This window comes from Protomyctophum parallelum (assembly GCF_964188405.1).
Source record: "Protomyctophum parallelum genome assembly, chromosome: 11".
Taxonomy (NCBI): domain Eukaryota; kingdom Metazoa; phylum Chordata; class Actinopteri; order Myctophiformes; family Myctophidae; genus Protomyctophum; species Protomyctophum parallelum.
The window spans coordinates 4887221-4907410 of record NC_139707.1 but is presented as its reverse complement, the minus strand read 5'-3'; the positions used below and the strand labels follow the sequence as shown (position 1 = coordinate 4907410).

The following is a 20190-nucleotide window of genomic DNA, read 5'->3' as shown; positions in this document are numbered from 1 at the left end:
GTGCATAGTCAGTGACAGCTTAATAGAAATATTAAACACATTGGTTTCCTATTGCTATCGTCAAGATAAGATTGTTGGTTTTCCAGCTAGCATGTTGACCTGTCTGGGTCCGGGTGAGTTTCTCCAACATTCTAAAAGGAGTGGTCCTCCTCAGAAAAGCAGTAAATCCCTACACAGCTACTCACATCCATGCCACGCTTCAGGAAGTCGCGGCAGGCATTTCCAACAGCCGTGACGCCCAACATGCTTGATGCTGCCAGCAGGGCCTAGAGTAGACCAAATAAACAACAATATCTGTCATGCATCACCAATGTTATGTAGAGCAGGGCTTCTCAACCCGTGGGTCGCCAAATTATTTTTGGGGGGTCCCCAAATTATTTTAAAAAAAAAGTTGTTTTCTTTTTGCAACTGAATGGCTGAAAAATGGAAATGTGTTATGCATAGTGCACATAGAGTACATGCATAACCTTTCCTTAATGATTATATCTGCTTTCGGTATTCATTTATGATATATTTTGGAGGGGTCGCGAGATATGGCCAAAGCATTTCCGGGGGTTTCCCCAGCCAAAAACGTTGAGAACCCCTGATGTAGAGGGGAGACAACGGAGACAATGAATAAGGTTCATGATGATAATGCAGTACCTGCACATTCGCTGTGGAGACGGACACCTTTGAAGTATAGGCGTAGTTCACCAACACACCAATCATCGGAGGTTCCACTCCACTGATGGTCACCCTCTCCGCTGTGGACTCCCTCGGGGCAGATGTAAACATGGCCTGTGCAGGGTTTGCCTGTAGTGTTCAGGGTTTATTAGGACTATCTTATTTACATTGTGTCAGCAATATTAATTAGACATATATAGCATGTTAGGTTCATGTGAAGCAGTGTCGTTTACGTCGACTAAAACTAAGACGAAAAGTGTTCGTCGACTACCTTTTTTCACTGACTAAAACTAAATAAAAACAAAATAAAAATGAATCTATGATGACTAAAACTAAGACTAAATATATTGACAATTTCATCAACAAATAAAAACTAGACTTAAACGTTAGGGAGGAACTAGTGCACAAGAGAACCACTTTTATGCTAGGTTGCATGCTGAAAATAGCAGATCTACAATCTCACAACGTGCTGCGACGCTGTTATTTTCAGCATGCAACCAAAGTGTAAAATCTGCCATTACGGCGACATCAGGGCCTGTCAAAACATCTTTTAGTCGACTGAATCAACTGTAGATTTAGTCGACTAAAATAGTTGACACGTGATGTGAAGCCAAGATAGAATTGAAATACCATTCCCTAAACAGCAGGTGAGTGTGTGCTTGTCTTACCTCAAAGTGTGAGCTGAAGCAGGCCAGTACGTATCGATGGCAGGGGAAACTCCTGTGCCTCGCAGCAGAGAATCACATCACACAACAAGGCACCGTTGAGCCGCAGCCTGTTCCGGCCCGCTAAGACCTTCTGGGGATGGCCGGAGTCCTTAAACATCTCAGTCTCCTAGTGAGGACGGTGGTACGCTGGTGGTGCCGGTCCTCCTGAGATGCAACGACAACATCCAAGAGGGAGATTTAGTAATCAACAGACAAATTACAGTAACAACTATTCACCGGTGATTGTGAATAATGTTGTTGATGTGGCTTTAAAACAACTGCCCTTGTGTACCATGATGTGAAATGCCATTATTTCCATGAGTCTGAGGAAGACTAACTTGATATGTTAGTTACACTTGCATAGTAGCGGTACATGCAGTAGCAGTGATGTAAATCGGTTTTCAATGTAATGAGTCCCAGGAGGCAGGGATGGTCTTTTAGAAATGAGTCCCAGGAACATTTGATGAGTCCCACTTCTAGGAGTCACATTTTGCCATTTTTACAAATCGCAGCATTTAACTCCCATTTAATTTGATATGGTTATAATGTGGTTATATTCATGTAGAAAGCAGAAGAAGAAATGATTATTATAACTAAAGCTAGCAAAATAAACTAGAATTAAAAACAGTACAGTATAGTGCATCCTGTGGATGCAGAGGTTGTTTTAATGCATCCCTTAACTATAAACTGTGTTTTGGGATGTAACATGCACCCTATTTTAATCTCTGCAGTAGTGTGCAAAAAGGGTGAAGTTTCCCTTTAACAGTATGCAGAATAGTTACATTTCAAAAGCTGTTAACTGTGGACGACACCATAAAGCATTACACTTGTTTCCAATAGGGTCCACACATGCAGTTTTCAATTCATCAGAATGAAATGTATTGAATGTTTAAATCCAATCCAGGCTGAGCATTATCAGCCCCCAACTGGTTCCCAAAGTGGGGTCCGGGGACCCCCAGGGGTCTTTGAGGGAGTTCCAGGGGGTCCCCAGCTAAATGATAGTTTGGAAACCAAATGGACCCTTATGGGTCTGTAACTCTTGAGAGTGTACAAATGGAACCAAATGGACCCTTATGGGTCTGCAACTCTGAGTGTACAAATGGAACCTAAATTAACATTGATTTTACAATATAAATGGGGGGTCCCAGAGATAGAAATGCCATTAAATGGGGGTCCGTAGACTATAATGCATGTCCAAACTGGGGGGTCCTTTTTATAATTAAACGACTTGAGAATCACTGCTAGAGCCATAACATTATTCTCTTGTGGGGGTCCCTCCCTGCATGGCATATCTTTTTCAAATGGGGGTCCGAATTAGTGTCAATTTGGGGGTCCTTGATGTGAACAAGTTTGGGAACTAACTGCACAATACAAAGCAAACATGAATAGCCACAACAAAATACTGTACAACAACAAACCGTTGCATTGATTGATTGAAGTATTTATTAACAGCTGTTAAGTTGTGCTTGAAATGTTCTGTAATTCTGCAAACTAGTTTGCAGAATTACAGTACATTTCAAGCACAACTCAATACAAAGACTGTTAACTGTGAGTGGACGACACCATAAAGCATTAGGCCTACACTTGTTTACAAGAGGGTCCACCTTGTTCAATTCATCAAAACATTTAGAGACGTACATATACACTTCTATTTAGTCAAAGAGCAGAACAGGAATTCATCATAAAGGAGGTAAAAAGCACTAAAAAGTAAACATACCTCGTCGTTGTCTGCATACAGAAACAACTCTAAAGGAAATGAGTCCAATTCAAACAGTGTACACAACAACGCAGTCACACACAAACCAAACGGTAATGGTATTATAGTCCGTCAACCAATACTAATGATTTAATATAGACATTTGGACGTTTAAACTGAAGAACAACAACAAACTGTCCGCGTCGCCCGCTTCTGCTCTTTAAAGGGACAGTGTCACCACTAACTGTGTGACAATATCCCCTCCAAATTTCTCAGAGACTCAGCCTTTCCCATAGCTCCAGTCATCACCCACATAGTTAACCTCTCCATCAAACAGGGACAGGTCCCCCAAGATTTTAAACTGGCCAAAGTAACCCCCTTGTACAAAAAAGGGAGTAAATTAGAACCCGGCAACTACCGCCCTATTTCTATTCTAAGCTCCATCTCGAAAGTGATGGAAAAAATAGTCTATGAACAGGTTGAAAAGTATCTTGCCACTAATAAATTGCTGTACGAGTTCCAATCTGGTTTCAGAACATCCCACTCCACTGACACATGCCTCCTCTATTTGAGCGACCACATCAAACACGAGGTGGACGCTGGAAAATACTGCGGCATGGTCATGCTGGACCTCCAAAAGGCTTTTGACACCGTGAACCACTCCATACTGGTTAACAAGCTTAAAGCTATTGGTTTTGATAGCACATCAGTGAGCTGGATGCAATCCTACCTGGAGGGGAGAGAACAGATGGTGGAGGTGAACGGAACACTGTCCCCTCCCCTCCCAGTGAGCTGTGGCGTCCCACAAGGAAGCATACTAGGGCCTTTACTGTTCCTAATATATGTTAACGACATGACTTCAGCTTGTGACTGCAACTTGTTCCTGTTCGCAGATGACTCAGCACTGCTGGTCTCGGACAGGACTGCAGGTTGAAAAGACCCTCAGCTCTGAACTCGGTAGAATCTGCACCTGGCTCGCTGATAACAAACTATCCTTACACCTGGGAAAAACTGAATCCATCCTCTTCGGATCAAATAGTAATCTCAGCAAGGCAGATGGCTTCTTGGTTAGAGTGGGTGACAATATTATCACACGAAAAGATCAAATTACCTACCTAGGTTCCATCCTGGAGGCCAATCTTTCCGGTGATAAGATGGCCACCAACGTAATCAAAAAAGTCAATCAAAGAACAAGATTCCTTTACAGGATCTCCTCACTGGTCAGCAAAAACACCTTGAAGACCTTAACAGGAGCCCTCGTACAAGGTTTCTTTGACTATGCATCCACCTCTTGGTACCACAGCACATCAGCGCTGGAAGGGGGGTGCGGAGGGTGCTCCAGCACCCCCTGCTGGTGGAGAGGAGAATTTTTTGACATGTCTATCAGAGCGTGCTGAATGCAGAATGCACAGTGAGTTGACAGATAAACACAACATGACGAGACAGCAAAAACCTATTGTAGTTTTACTTTCACCTGCACCAGGTTTAAAGAAATCTAACCCAAACAACAACACAATAAGAGTCACATACTGTTATTATGATTAACTTGCTTAACTAGGTCCTAAATAAGTCATTATTAGGCCAATTATACCCGAATAAGACCCGAAATCTTTCGCGCGGCCTCGCTGTGCTCGGCCGCGATTTCCCTCCCACCCTTCAGCCCCCCCTGGTATAAATACCTTCCAGCGCCCCTGCCACAGCACCTCAAAGGCCCTTAAAACAAGGCTCCAGACCTCCCAAAACAAACTGGTCAGGCTCCTACTTGGCCTCACCCCCCGAACCCACCTCACCCCTGCCCACTTTGACTGGCTGGGATGGCTTAGGGTCGACGACAGAGTACAGCATCTTGCAATGGGTCTGGTCCACAAGATTCGATACACCACCAAGATACCCATGTACCTGTCTAAATACTTCCTTAATGTAAACGAAGTCCACACCCACAACACCAGAGGGAGTGCAACAAACCATGTACAACCCAGATTCGGCACAAACAAGGGACTAAATTCTTTTCGCTCCTATGCCACCAAAATGTGGAACGCCCTACCAACAGTCATTAAGACATGTGAATCCCTTGACTCCTTCAAAACCGCTCTCAAAGGGCACCTACGGATGGCTGCAATTCGAAACTGGCCTCTGTAAAATCTGAATCCCCCCCCCCCACCCCATTTCCCCTCACTGTATATGTATCTTTTCCCTTTTTGCTTCCTATATGATGAATTCCTGTTCTGTTCTTTAGCTACATAGAAGTGTCTATTTGTATGTCTCTAAATGTTTTGATGAATTGAACAATGTGGACCCTGTTGTAAACAAGTGTAATGCTTAATTGGGTCGTCCACTCACAGTTGACAGTCTTTGTATTGAGTTTGTGCTTAAAATGTACTGTAAATTCTACAAACTGTTAATAAATATTTCAATCAATCAATCAATTTGTTTTGGTTATTTCCTATGTGATTTATTTCATGGACTTTGTTTTGTTAGCACCGTAACGTGGCGGGATTGGGAAGAGTATTAGTTTAGTTTGTGCCTGGGTTAGTGTGCTAGGGCGTACCTTAGGGTTTGGCGGCTGGCGCCCCCTTGTGGCCCCTGGGAGAATTAAAAAAATAAAATAAAAAAAGCTTTTTTTAAGATCCCAGATATAAATGGCGTCAGTATAGCCTAATGCATGTCAAACTGGGCATCCTTCAAATTAAAATGAGAATCACTGCTAGAGCCCTGGCATCATATTCAAGGATTTTTGGCACACACACACACACACACACACACACACACACACACACACACACACACACACACACACACACACACACACAAACACACACACACACACACACACACACACACACACACACACACACACACACACACACACACACACACACACACACACACACACACACAAACACATGATAGTATTTATCGTCATTTACAATGACTATCAAATTAAAATCTCAGACCGAACAGTCTTGCCAATAAAGTGGTGTTCATTTAATGTTACATTCTCAGTGTGGGAGGCTCTCACTCAGTGGTGGGAAAACTCAAGTACCATACAGTATGTATGAATACATTCAATTTTGAGGTATTTTTTGAGTGGTGCAACCACTCCAAGGAACAGCAATGTCTGTGTTCTTAACCTATGTGACTTTAATGAGTACCAGTAGGGGCGCTGTTGTGCCAGAAACAGAGAGAGAGAGAGAGAGAGAGAGAGATAGTGCTGCACTGTTGCCTGCTAATGAGAGAGAGAGAGAGGGGTGGAGGGGGAGTTGCACCACTCAGTTCACAGGTGTGGTTTTTACTTTACTGGAGTGAAAAGGAAGGGATGTCCGCCCACTCTTTCTCTGCTCCCAGGGAAATTATTTATTGACCTTTTGACCCTTGTGGGTCTTCGTCAGGTATGAAGACACACGGGTCGAAACGTTGTTCAATAAATAAATAAATAAAGATCCTGGGAGCAGAGGAACGGTGTGCGGACGTCCCTTCCTTTTCATTGAACGTATATCTTTGACCAGCAGAATTGTGCGTGCTTCCTGTTGGATCTTACTTTACTGGAGTACCTCACATTTTTTTAATAATTCTCATCTCAAACTAAGGCAAATATTGTATATATATATTTTACTTCACTAAAACTTTAGTCACAAAACCACTTCAGACGAGGCTATTTTCAAATCTAGCCTATATCTACAAGCTCACAACTCGTTCACAACTGTGAGCTTGTAGACCTGCTAATTTCAAAGGATTTGTATACAATTGATACCAATTTGAAAATGTGTGAAATGGGACATTCTGCATAAGGATTACTTGTACTTTTGGTACTATAATGTTGATGCTAAATAATAGTAATACAGTGTACATTTTGAATACCGAACTTGTACTTGTAGCAGACTATTTCTACAATAGGGTATTACTTTTACTTAAAGACCTTGTCTGAGTTGAGCGTGCCTTTTCCCCTGAAGTGAGCGAGCAGACAAAAGGAAAGGAAAGGTACTATGTTTACCCAGGGTAACTGGACTAAGCTCAAGAACTTGTTTACAGCCAGGCCCTGCTCATAGAACATTTCATGGTAGAGGTTCAATGCCTTGTCCAAGGGCCCTTCAGCGGTGACAATGCTTGTAGGACTAGGAACCATTAGAAGAGAGGCATTATTTAGATTATTTCCACTTCCAGTATTATTTTTGACCACTTGGTGGCAGGCTTGAGAAGCACAGCACTGGATGTGCATTTATAAAGTGACACAGGTGCACTGAGCAGGGCTAGACACACACAGGGATTGGGGTGCCAAACCGTTCCTACCAGCAGCACTCGACAACCACAGAAAGGAAAGAACCATTCAATGTAACTGCATGGTATGTTTGGTATGTTTATGATTTCAACTGCTCACTTCTGTTCAATAAATAACACTCAAACTGGATCAAAGACTGGACATCCATCTGTTACTGCTTTCTGTTATTTGTCTAACCTCTTTAAGGCTTCTAAGTAAAAAACCATTGGATATTAAGGGCCCATCTTTTAGTATGTTATATAGCTTGTCAAGACGAACAATCTGATATGAGGTTCATATGTGGTTCTCCACACACGGTCGTGTGGTTCCTAACCCTATAGGTTACACTTTGAGGCGCGATAGCTCCTCCCACGCATAGCTATGGATAAAGACGAACGTGCCGATATGTGTCTCCCCGCGCACGGATGTGTGGTTCTCAAATTTAGGATTTTCATTTCACTGTAGGGTTTACCATGTCTATAAGGCTTCCGGATTACAGATCAGAGTTGGAGAACTCTTGCTACGGGTGTCGCACGACAATGGTGGACCTATCGGAGCGTAGATCTCGGACAGCTGAACGCGGCCATGTCAATTACTTGGCTGACGGACCTATCGTTCTCGAGCTATCACGCGTTGAAAACTAACCAATTAACTAGCCAATTAAGATAACCGTAAGTCCGTGTGCTTGGAAACACAAAATGGTAGGCCTATCGGTTTTTTTCAGACAATTTCTGGGGGCTGGGGACAGGAAGTAGGCTTTTACACTCACTTCCTGACATCGTAGAGAGACAAGTAAGACGCGCAAACGCGGGAAGCGAACGCAGCTCGTAAATGGCAATAACAACAATTAGAATAAATTACATACTTTTTTTTAAAGTTCTCTTTTTTGTGTTTTTTAAGATTTTATTTTTAAGTTAAGTTTTTTTAAGTTAAGTTTTTTGTGTTTTTTTAAGATTTTATTTTAAAGTTAAGTTTTTTTAAAGTTAAGTTGTGTGTGTGTGTGTGTGAGTGCGTGCGTGTGTTTTGTGTGATACAGCTGCGCCCTCTGGTGGCGGGCGGGTGGTGTAACAGCGGGACAGACAGACACACACACACACACACACAGACACACAGACATGATCTGCAGGGTCTCATAGTTAGTGCTCACTGAGTTCGCAATAAGACCCCCACCGTTGGAATCGGGGCAAAAAAGTAAGTGGGAATACATGCCCCTTGATTAAAAAAAAAGGAAATATGTTGTTTTTGGATGCATTGGTGACATTTTTACAAACAAAATGAGTTACTTTGACCAACGTATTACCAATCTTGTACACCATTGCTCACGAAAGCAACACCCTTCTGATCAAGCACCCCTCTTTTCTTTAACCCATTCTGACCTGAGATCAGATTCTAAAAATGTCTATTACATCCTGACAGTTTCATTATTAACCCATTCTGACCTGAGATCAGATTCTAAAAGTGTCTTCGATTTTTCAAAAATAGCAGACCTACAAGCTCGTATCGCGCCACTCGGTGGCGCGATATGAGCTTGTAGATCTGCTATTTTTCAATAGATAAAGCATAACATGATGCTGACACCAAAATGGGTGCCCGGTCAGATAGTACCAAAAGTAGAAAGTACTCACTATGCAGAATGTCCCATTTTAAGTTTTCAAATAAAGATATTTATAAAATCTACTGTACAAGCTCATAATGTGGCTATTTTCAAATGGCCGAAATGTATAGTGTTTTAATGTATGTTTTGTAATAAAATAAAGTTTTCAAATAAATGTAGTGGGGTAAAAGTATTGGAAATTGTAAATACTCAAGTAAAATACAAATACCTCAAAATTGTAGTTACAAGACAATGCATGTTCACATGTTTTATTGTTGCTTATGTTTTCAGAAAAACAACAAAGATAGGCTACAAGTAATGCTTAAGGCATAGTTAGTATTTCAACACAAGGTGGCATGAGTTAGTCAGTTTTTCTGATGTTCAATTCAATTGCATAACATTTGTTTACCTTAGTTCTCACCTACCATATGGTTTTAAAAGAATATATGTACATGTATTTACAGTAGGCAAACTTCATGAAATATAAATATTATAGTAGATTCATCAACATGCAGTTATAGTGCAGGCATTTCATTTATAATAAGCAAGTTATTGCAGACGTTTAACTACTTCAATGGCATTAAATACTGATATTTGGCAAGTGACACTTCAGTTTTCAGCTACATCCTGTGGTAAAACTCAGTTTACAGTTTGCATGAAAATAAGCAAAACAAAATCCAGCATTTTGAGTGTAAACACTATGTGCTAGACATGCAGCTAGGCCACATGTGCTCTCGTATACAGTATAATTTAAGATTACCCGTAACTAAACGTTTTAATGCAAGATCTTGTTCTAAGAACCATACTTTTGTTTGTTTGTTAGTTTTTTGCATATTTGCTGAGTTCAAAACACATACCGTTGGCCATTTACCAAAGCATTTTCCTACTTTCCAGAAATGATTTCCATTTATTTCAGTAGAGTAAAGACACTAAGCGAAACAAAACAATTGGCATCAAAATAAACCATTGCACACATTGGTCAAATGATGCCACCCAAAAAAAAGAAAAGAAAAAAAGTTTAAGCTTATTTCAATTGTATTTATTTTGCATTCAGAAACTTGAAAATTGGTTGAGAGAGATAATCCAACACAGTGCACTGTATGTTGGCTGTATTCGTTCAAAGTTATACTATCATGCATCGTCGTGCAGTTAAAAGTGCCGTTTTAAAAGTTTTAAAAGTCTGCCTGTGTGTACTGTATATTAAGTATACAGTATTAATGTCAGCAGTAATCTGTTCACAGTGTTAAATTGCCAATCTCAGAGTTTCAAGTCTGCTTCAGAAAATGGTCAGTAAAGTAAAGTATACACAATAATTTCATATGTGCTAAAACAAAACCATGTATGGTTTTCAATTTGGTATTGAAAAATGAAATTTAAAAAAGTCTTAAATTACAGCGGTTTCCTTTAAGAGCAGGCTGCGCCAATACCTATTTTTAAGACAAAATGACAAAAACAAAAAACAAACACTCGTTCTTGTGTGAGAAAAGTAGAACAGATAGTCACTTAGCTTTGCTTTGGTTTCTAACATGTAAATGCTTTTACTGGACATATGATTTGATCAAATACTGTAATGGCTTTGACTCAACCCACTATACTGCATTCATGGCCTCCTGTATGCTTAGGTTCCGTTCCCCTGCGTGAACTCTGAGATGGTGATGTTGACAAACAGCGAGGCTGGAGGGATGGCTGTTCCATCTTTAGACAGGAGATTTATGTGACGATATCCTTGGAATTGCACAGTTCGGGAAAAAAGTGAAGTGACATTACGATGAGCTTTGAAAACACATGAGCCAGTGTGTGACATTTTCAGCACTTAAAACACAAGACGCTGTCTCACCTGAAATGCATCCACACTATGGGATTGCTGCAATACATTATTATATAGGTTGTTGCTTGTGTGATGGCTGTTATTTATGTTGCATTTATAGGGCTACTAACAGCACTCATACACTTTGAGAAACCTTAAAAACACATTCCACCATAAGGTAATTTATACATTTATGTACTGTATGTATGGCTGCCAGTGATATTTTACTCATTCAGCTACACAGGATGACAATGTTTGGCTTTAATATTTTTTATCCTTGCTTACCTGCTTGAATGCACGTGAATGGAATGGTGAATTGTCCAATAAAGTCATTCCTGGATGCTTTGTCATAGTCTTCTGCCACAAAACGAACCAGGGCTAACTCAGGGGTGTGAAGGACAAAATTCAGAGTCTCATTCCACACCGGGTTAAAACCTACAGGTAGAGGGCAGCAGATGATTACATTTGGACCTGTGTGTCTTTGTTGTCTTAAGTGCCTCTCTCGAAGAGAGTCATATGGGTCCGAGACACTTGGTGGCGCTGGAGCACAGAACAAAACATAAACTCACGAGCTAATTTATTGGTTCGTGGAGCTGTCACTCAGGGCGGCGCCCCCGGTCCCAACCCGCAGGTATAAAACCGGTGGGCGTGAACGCCGAGTCATTCCTACATTTTTCTGCGCTTGGATGCACACAGCACAGCAAGTACACCAAAGTCTCACAACCGGCTGTTGAACTTATTTTCCCGAAAGACGGACGAGTCTAGAACTGACTTGCACCGCGGGGATTCGCAGCTGCAAGACGGTGTTCTTTCTACGAGCTACTTCTGAAGATAAGGTTAATAAGACTAATAACACAAGTGAGCCTGCCCGGCGGCTTGTTGTTCTGTCTTCCCTCTACTTTCCCGCACCTCTCGTTACCCTCTAGCTAGCGTTGTTAGCTCGTAGCTAGCTTTGTTAGCTTGTCATTGGCTTAGCTTCAGCGTTGCTGCCGCTTTTTTCTCCACCGCTAGCCTCTCGTTAGTCACTGACTAACCTCCTCCTAGCCGTAGCCCGCAGCTTCGCTTCTACAACCCTCGGTAACAGTGGGCCGACGTCACCGATCTACTGCAGGCGAGACGGGCCGCATTCTCAACCCTTCCCCACTCTCTCTCAACCCTTCCCCGCTTTGGGGACAAGAAACAGGCCTCCCTGCATTACACAGTAGGCCAGCAACAACACGTGGGGAAGCCTTCAGCCGTCGACTGAAAGCTGACCACTGTGTGTGTTCCGCTTCACGTTACCCTCCTTAGTAGGGGAGTTAAGTCAGAAAAATATTTTTTATTTAGTGGAGGAGCTAAATAATAAAAATATTATTCTTTATATATTAAAATAAATAAAAATATATAAAATAAGGGGTTTGAGAATAAGCCATCTCCACCATGGCTGCAAGAGATGACCACGATGATGGACCCCTTCCGAGGCTCTGTTTCAACAGGGTTTGTAACAACCTCTTGATTCCAGGTGATGGCCACTCCATGTGTATGTACTGTCTGGGTTTAACACATGCAAGGAATGCTTTTGAGGTCGTGGGCCTCTGCCCAGGTCTGTGGAGCCAAACCCAAGACATCAGCCAGGCCTCGCCGGCTTGCTCTGGGTGCTGCTCTCCATCCAGCGGGATCTCGTCAGCCCACCGCCTCGTCCTCTCTCTTCAGACCCCTCAACCTTGACACGTCTCAGAGACACCGTGACGAGTCCTTCCTGGGCTCCTCCCCTGCCGGGAAGGCGGCTCGGACCGCCGACAACAAGCTCCACATGCTCCTCACCGCACTGGTGAACAGGCCTGTGGAGCCAGACCCAAGACATCAGCCAGGCCTCGCCGGCTTGCTCTGGGTGCTGCTCTCCATCCAGCGGGATCTCGTCAGCCCACCGCCTCGTCCTCTCTCTTCAGACCCCTCAACCTTGACGCGTCTCAGAGACACCGTGACGAGTCCTTCCTGGGCTCCTCCCCTGCCGGGAAGGCGGCTCGGACCGCCGACAACAAGCTCCACATGCTCTTCACCGCACTGGTGAACAGGCCTGTGGAGCCAGACCCAAGACATCAGCCAGGCCTCGCCGGCTTGCTCTGGGTGCTGCTCTCCCTCCAGCGGGATCTCGTCAGCCCACCAACGAGGCTCCCCTGAGCCGGGTGGTTGCGACAACGGGATGTCGGATGCAGTCCTAGGCCTCCACCGACACTACTACTACTTCACGCAGCGGCCGGAGGCACGAGTCTCACTCGACGTGGTTCCCCAACGACCCTCGACTACCGACTGCTTCCCTCAACATTACAGGTATGTACATTGTGAAGCTAGGTTTGTTTAGCTGTTTAGCTAACCTTTTCGAGGTCGGGAGTAGCAACCTCGTTGGATGGCCGATGCCACCCTAGCATGCTTAGCATTCCAGATAGGCTGCTTTCAAGGTGCCACACCAACTCGTCTATGACATAGCCATAACATCGGAGCTACTTCGGCTATTGTTTCACGCTGCTCTCATACGGTCACTGAATGCCTCACGTTGCTGTCCAACAGCCAACATGACGGCTGCCAGGATTACGACCGGCACAGCGTCTCCGGAGGGGCCAATCGGACCCTGCAACTCCGTCTCCAGGAGGAGCGTGCTCAGACGCTCTCCCATGCCTTGGGCCCCGTCCAGGGTGTAGCAGCCCCGGGCTGCACACCGGGACCGCTCCCCAAAAAAAAAAAAAAAAAAAAAAAGGCAAAAGCTCTTGACACAGATCTCCACCATGGGTGGGTCTGTGGCCAGGCTGCACAGTATGTACACGACAAAGAAAATCACTGTCGGGGGACCACTGCTTCCCCTGTCCCAGGTTTTTCAGAGCACATTACGCGGCTAGCTGGAAGGAGCCCATGACTCCCGGCTACTCCGCGACGCTCTCGTGTCCCTCCCCCCGTAGTAACGTCTGGGAGGCATCTCAATGCTTCAGCGTTACTCCAGGGCTCCCAGAGCTCCCTTCTTCAGGAGATGGGCGACGCCCCTACTCCTGAACAGTTGGCTAGAGTTCGTCACCTACATGAGAAAATTGTGACCTTCACGTACTGACTCACCGACCTGACTGGCCTTATGGCCACCTCAGAGCATGCTAGGTGGCTGGAAGCCTCACCTGGTCTGGATCCCGTTGCCCAGAGAGAGCTTTCCGAGGGTGCTATCATCCCCGGAGGCCTCTTCAGAGGCGCACTCGAGAGGATGACCCTCAACGTGGAGGTGCAGCGTCCAGGCTGCGAGGCCCTGACCAGCAGCCGAAGTGACACACACCCTACCCTCCCCCCACGCGCCGGGCCCAGCACCGGACGTAGCAGTCTCGGACTGCACGTCCGGTCCGCCCGCAATGCGCTTCTGGACCATGGCACAGGTGGGCGTCCTGGACGTCCCTGTAGCCAGGTCCCTCGATATTGTTTGCACAAGTACAGCACTCTGGTTTTTTTCTGTAGTACAGGCTATGCCACAATACAAAAAGACAACAAAACAATATCCACGGAGGGGGGGACATGAACCCACTGCCACGGGGGCCCCATGGGCCCCCCCGACGCAGTGGGGCAGGGCATAAGGTCAGTGGCGTACCAAAACGCCACTGGGGAGACGGGTCATGCCCAATTTTTCTCCGACATGCCAGGGAACACTGCCCCCAGGCAGGGCGCGCCTCCCATGGCCGGAGAGAACCCACTAGCCAAGAACCTGGCACGGTGGGAGCGGTGTGGAGCATCCACGTGGATCCTCAACACCATAGCGAAGGGCTACAGACTCCGGCGTTTTCAGAGGTCATCTCCACCAACGCCAGGGGTCAGGAGGGTCTGGTTCTCCAACAGGAGATCGCCTCCTTGCTGGAGAAGGGTGCCGTCAGAGAGGTACCCTTGGCCCAGCGTCGCAGCGGGTTCTACTCCCGCTACTTTCTGGTCAAGAAAAAGGGGGGGGGGGGGGCTACGTCCCATCCTGGACCTGCGGATACTCAACAGGCACCTCAAATCTTTTCAGTTCAAGATGCTGACGGCCATGTCTCTGGTGCGCTCCATACGCCCAGGCGACTGGTTCACATCCATAGATCTAAAAGACGCCTGCTGACGGCCAAGTCTCTAGTACGTACCATACGCCCAGGCGACTGGTTCACGTCCATAGACTTAAAAGACGCATACTTCCACATCCCCATCTACCCACCTCACAGGAAGTTCCTGCGGTTCGGGTTCCAGGAGAAAGTGTACGAGTACACGGTCCTCCCCTTCGGGATGTCCCTGAGCCCCAGGGTGTTTGTGCGCTGCACAGAAACCGCCCTCGCTCCCCTGCGTCAACAGGGGATTCGGGTGGCGAGCTATATCGACGACTGGCTCCTGATGGCCAGCTCGAGAGAAGAGGTAACGAGGGCCACAACCAGAGTGTTGACCCACGTGTCCTCCCTAGGGTTCGTTGTGAACTACACCAAGAGCATGCTGGTGCCCACGCAGTCAACAGACTTCATAGGCATCAGGCTGGATTCAGTTGCGTATACGGCGAGGCTGTCGGTAGACAGGCTCAACGAGCTACTGAAGTGTGTGTCACTGTTCACACCGGGACGCACTCTCCAGTTACGCACATGCCTACGCATGGCAGGCATTATGGCTTCGGCCATCTCATTGGTACGTCTGGGGAGACTGCACATGAGACCCTTCCAGCGATGGCTCGGGTCCCTGCACATTCCCACCAGGTGTGTGAGCCGCTGTGTGACAGTATCTCCGGCTTGCACACTGGCGCTGAGGTGGTGGTCAGACAGACACAGACTGATGGAAGGGGTGCCCTTGGGTCTTCCCCTATCCAGGAAGGTCGTCACCACGGACGCCAGCCTCTCGGGATGGGGTGCCACACACGAGGGCAGGTCAGCCAGGGGTCTGTGGGACACATACCTGAGAAGGACCGCCCACATCAATTACTTGGAATTGATGGAGGTCTTCCTCGCTCTGAGGGAGTTCGAACCATTTCTTCAGGGACACCACGTCCTGGTCCGTACGGACAACACAACGACGATGTCCTACATCAACAGACAGGGAGGTCTCACCTCCAGACGTCTGTGCACACTGGCACACAGGCTGCTGGTGTGGTGCGACAGTCGTCTCCTCTCCCTCACAGCATGTCATGTACCGGGCCTGCTGAACTCAGCGGCGGACCTCCTCTCGAGGGGTCCACTCCACTACGACAACTGGTCTCTCCACCCTCAGGTGGCGAACCAGATATGGCACAACTTCGGGTTTCCGGAGGCGGATCTGTTCGCCACAAGAGAAGACGCGAAACGTCCCCTCTTCTTCTCGCTGAGGGGCGAACCACCGCTGGGCCTGGATGCACTGGCGCACCAGTGGCCACAGGGTCTGCTCTATGCGTTTCCGCCACTGAAGCTAATCCCGCATGTGTTGGCCAGAGTGAGATTGGAGGACGTCCAAGTACTGCTGGTGGCTCCGGCCTGGGGATCATGGAGGCAGGACGTTGTCCCCCTCCTCTACCGCGAACCGTGGCAACTCCCCCTGAGGCGGGACTTGCTCACGCAGGCCGGCGGTGAGATATTCCACCCGCGCCCCCAGGACCTGGACCTATGGGTCTGGCCCATGAGGGGGCCCCTCTTGGAATAACCGGCTTGCCACAGAACGTCATCGAGACCATTCTGAGTGCTAGGGCCGCGTCTACCAGACGGCGTTACAATACAGCATGGCAGCTGTTTGTGCGCTGGTGTTTGAATAGGCCAGAGAGGATCCTCCCGTTCCAAGCTCCGGTGGCTCTCATCTTGTCCTATCTACAGGAGTTCCTGGACAGAGGTCTAGGTTTGTCCTCGGTGAAGGTCAACCTGGTGGCTATTTCCGCCTACCACTTGGGCATAAACAACGGTCAGGTGAGCGAGCTCCCATTGGTCCGACAGTTCATGAAGGGTGTCATGCATCTCAGGCCAGTTACTAGGTCCCTGGTCCCAGCCTGGGATCTGACGGTTGTACTGGATGCGCTCACAAAGGAACCCTTTGAGCCGTTGGACACGGTGGACCTGAAGTTCCTCTCTCTAAAGACCGTTTTGCTGGTCGCATTGACGACAGCTAAGAGGTCGAGCGACATTCACGCGCTCTCGGTTAACGTGAGCTGCATGAGATTCAGTGGCGATGACACTAGGGTTACGGTCAGGCCGAACCTGTCGTTCCTGCCGAAGAATTTTCCTTCTGGCTGTGAGCCAGTGGAATTGGTGGCTTTCCATCCACCGCCCTTTGCCTCGGAGGAGGATGGGCGGTTACATCGCCTGTGTCCAGTCAGGGCACTGAAACTGTACAAGGCCAGGACAGCCCCCTTCAGGAAGGGGGATCAGCTTTTCGTTGCTTGGGCCCCTCAGGCACAGCGGAAGGGGAAACCCGTCACGAAAGTACGGCTCTCACAATGGATTGTGGAGGCCATACAACTGGCTTACGCTACCGGTGGAGTGGATCTCCCCGAGGGACTGCGTGCTCACTCCACAAGGGGCATGTCAGCATCCTGGGCCTTAGCGAAGGGCGTTCCTATACAGGATGTGTGTGCGGCGGCGAGTTGGTCGACTCCGTCGACTTTCGCCACATACTACAATCTTGATGTGGCTCCCGTGAACCTGGCCCATGCAGTCCTGGGAGCTGCCGCACATTAGTCAGGTAAGACATGAACTCTGCAGACTGCGAGGAGCACATAAGGCAGCATAGCTGTCGGCTCCTCTTGGGGATCCTTTGACCACCAGGCAGAGCCTGGTGCGGGTTCCTGGGATCCCGCCCTCTTGGAGGGGTTGCGTCTGTGGGGTTGGGGAAACTTCCTGGATGGCAGCGGACAGTGGTACTGTTGGCTTCCCAGGATTTTTTGTCCCCTCACCTCTCTATCAGTGTTTTTTAGATTTTTACCTGTTAGAGGGACTCTGGGCCACCGGGTATATGACCCGGCTAGCCTTCTCAGTCTCCCTTGCGGGAGGGACGTACATTCACCTGATGGTGACGTCTCTCTGGGAAAAGGGGGACCGTGGAGCGGTCCTGTCAGCCGGGGTGATCATACGGGAGTTTTATGATGACCCATATGACTCTCTTCGAGAGAGGCACTTAAGACAACTTCGGGTTACTTCAGTAACCTCAGTTGTATAAGTGACTCGAAGAAGAGAGTCATCGAACTGCCCGTCTGCTTTGGCAGGCGGCAGAAAAATGGTTGATAGGAATGACTCGGCGTTCACGCCCACCGGTTTTATACCTGCGGGTTGGGACCGGGGGCGCCGCCCTGAGTGACAGCTCCACGAACCAATAAATTAGCTCGTGAGTTTATGTTTTGTTCTGTGCTCCAGCGCCACCAAGTGTCTCGGACCCATATGACTCTCTTCTTCGAGTCACTTATACAACTGAGGTTACTGAAGTAACCCGAAGTTACACATAATACTTTTCAGATCAATATGCTATGCATTATTGTATTATAAAGTAATACAATACATAACTACATTGTTACATATAATTTCAATGTTTGAGAGTACATATATTGTTTTCCTTTCTTTGAAGCAATGTTTAAACTTTGGTAGAACTTTGGGATGCTCCATGATAGAAGACCTAAGGCAGTCTGTCGGTGATTGGATCTCGCTCCCACTGAGCTTTTTTTTCTCCAGGCTATTAGACGTTTAAAATACATCTAAATAGAGCGCCGAAGTCCTGGCGTAACTCGCTCTAAGATCTAAGATCCCCCTATGGGGATTATAAGGTAAAAAGTACACAAACCCGTGGACTAGCGATATTGACGTCAGCCTTTTTTTTTTAGAGATCTAGGCTTAGATTAGACGTTGAAACAACGTAGTTTCAACAGCTATATATTAGAGATCTAGGCTTAGATTAGACGCTGAAACAACGTAGTTGCTATATATAGACGGTCTGTGCCAGCTAATCGATGTCTAAACTGAGACTAGCCGCTAAACAAACGTAAACTGTTAAACCAGTTATAGCCCGGTTTTAGACGGATGTCTAATTGCCGGCTATTGCTCAGTGGGCTGTCTGTCAATGTTTCATTTCACTGCTCGGGCCACTTGACGATTCTCTCACCATTGTTATTAATGTGACTGGTCTCTTCCTTGGCCTGATCCTGTGGCACTCCATACACCTCCACTCTGACCAGTGGGTCCACTATAGAGCCCTCTTTTTGGTTCACCTTGGGAAGCTGCTGTCCACTGATCACCTGAAATAACACACACACACACACACACACACACACACACACACACACACACACACACACACACACACAAAGGTTTGAGATCCAAATCCACAGACATAGTGAAATCATTTCACAGTGAAATGAAGTCACAACAACCTGGATTGACCAAAATCTTTTTTTTGTTTTTTTTTTTTAGATGAGACAAATGAAGGACAGCATTTGGATTTGAAAAACACACAAGCTTATGAAAACTTGTGAATAGAATGCGTGGCTACTGTGCACGGAAGTACAATAGAGACATTACAAACTGTGTGAATGTGTGTGCAATATATGTTTTACCATTTAATCCTAGTACATTTTCGTTTCTGCCAGAAAATATGTATTATTATTTTTCCTTCCACCCAGATAAGATTACATTTTCATCAACTTGCATACACATGCCCACGTCACAAAAAAACCTCTTTTCCAATTATACCCTATACTTCATTGACCAGAGTCGACTATTGGCCTATACTAGGCCCGTCCTTTTTCCCCTCTACACTCAATATCTCTGCCGAAAAAAGCCAACCTACAAGCTCACAACATGTTGGCACATGACACGTTGTTGGCTTATCTGCCATTATCTTAGAATGTGGTTAAACCTGGATGGAGAGGCGGAGTGGTGTGTAACCCTCGTAGTCCTCCGGTTTTTCGGGATTGAATGTTGTGCCGCTGTTCCTCATGAAGTGGGGTTTGAGGACGTAGCCACAGCCCCCGTTCTGCCTGAACAGCCCATCATTCAGATCCATGGCCAGTCCGGCTGTCTGGAAGTTAAGTGCCACTTTGAAGAGGAAGTGAGGAGGAAGGGAGGGATGAGTAACAGACAGTGCAAAGAATTGGGTTACAATCAAAACTCAGAAACACAGACAGAAAGCAGTTGGTTTGTTGTTTGTTATAGTAATACTATTGTTTAGAAGAGAAATTAAACCAAACCAAATAAATTAGCATGAGTTGTAACTCTGTTAGATTTGGCTTTGTACCACATAGCCAATACTGTACCCGAAGTATGTTATGATGCAAGTACATTACAGTATCATATCGATGTTATTGTCCAAACGTCACTTCCTGCATTCCATGGGGCTTCACAATGCCTTCAAACCATTGTAATTGAAAAGCGACTTCACTTATCATTAATGGAAACAGCAGCATTGGCAACTAAGATGCTTAAAACATTGCAACTCATGCATTAACCTGTTGCAACCAACCGCCATACATAACATTAGAAGCTGACCTGCTGCTATGAATGCTCAGTAATG

General features: G+C 46.3%; 1 protein-coding gene across 4 annotated transcripts in view; it reads right to left on the bottom strand.

Moving 5' to 3' along the window:
- Positions 1-9197: 9197 nt before the first annotated feature.
- The window catches only part of LOC310867363 (1-phosphatidylinositol 4,5-bisphosphate phosphodiesterase delta-4-like), a 39626-nt gene continuing 28633 nt past the window's right edge, over positions 9198-20190 (bottom strand). For all 4 annotated transcript variants that reach the window (XM_083777367.1, XM_083777365.1, XM_083777368.1 and 1 more), the window contains 4 exons: positions 19537-19715; positions 18784-18916; positions 11008-11157; positions 9198-10640 (listed from right to left, as the gene is read on the bottom strand). In XM_083777367.1, coding sequence (XP_083633493.1) covers positions 10534-10640; positions 11008-11157; positions 18784-18916; positions 19537-19715 — 569 coding nt within the window. In that variant the 3' untranslated portion in view covers positions 9198-10533. The remainder of the gene's footprint in view (positions 10641-11007; positions 11158-18783; positions 18917-19536; positions 19716-20190) is intronic.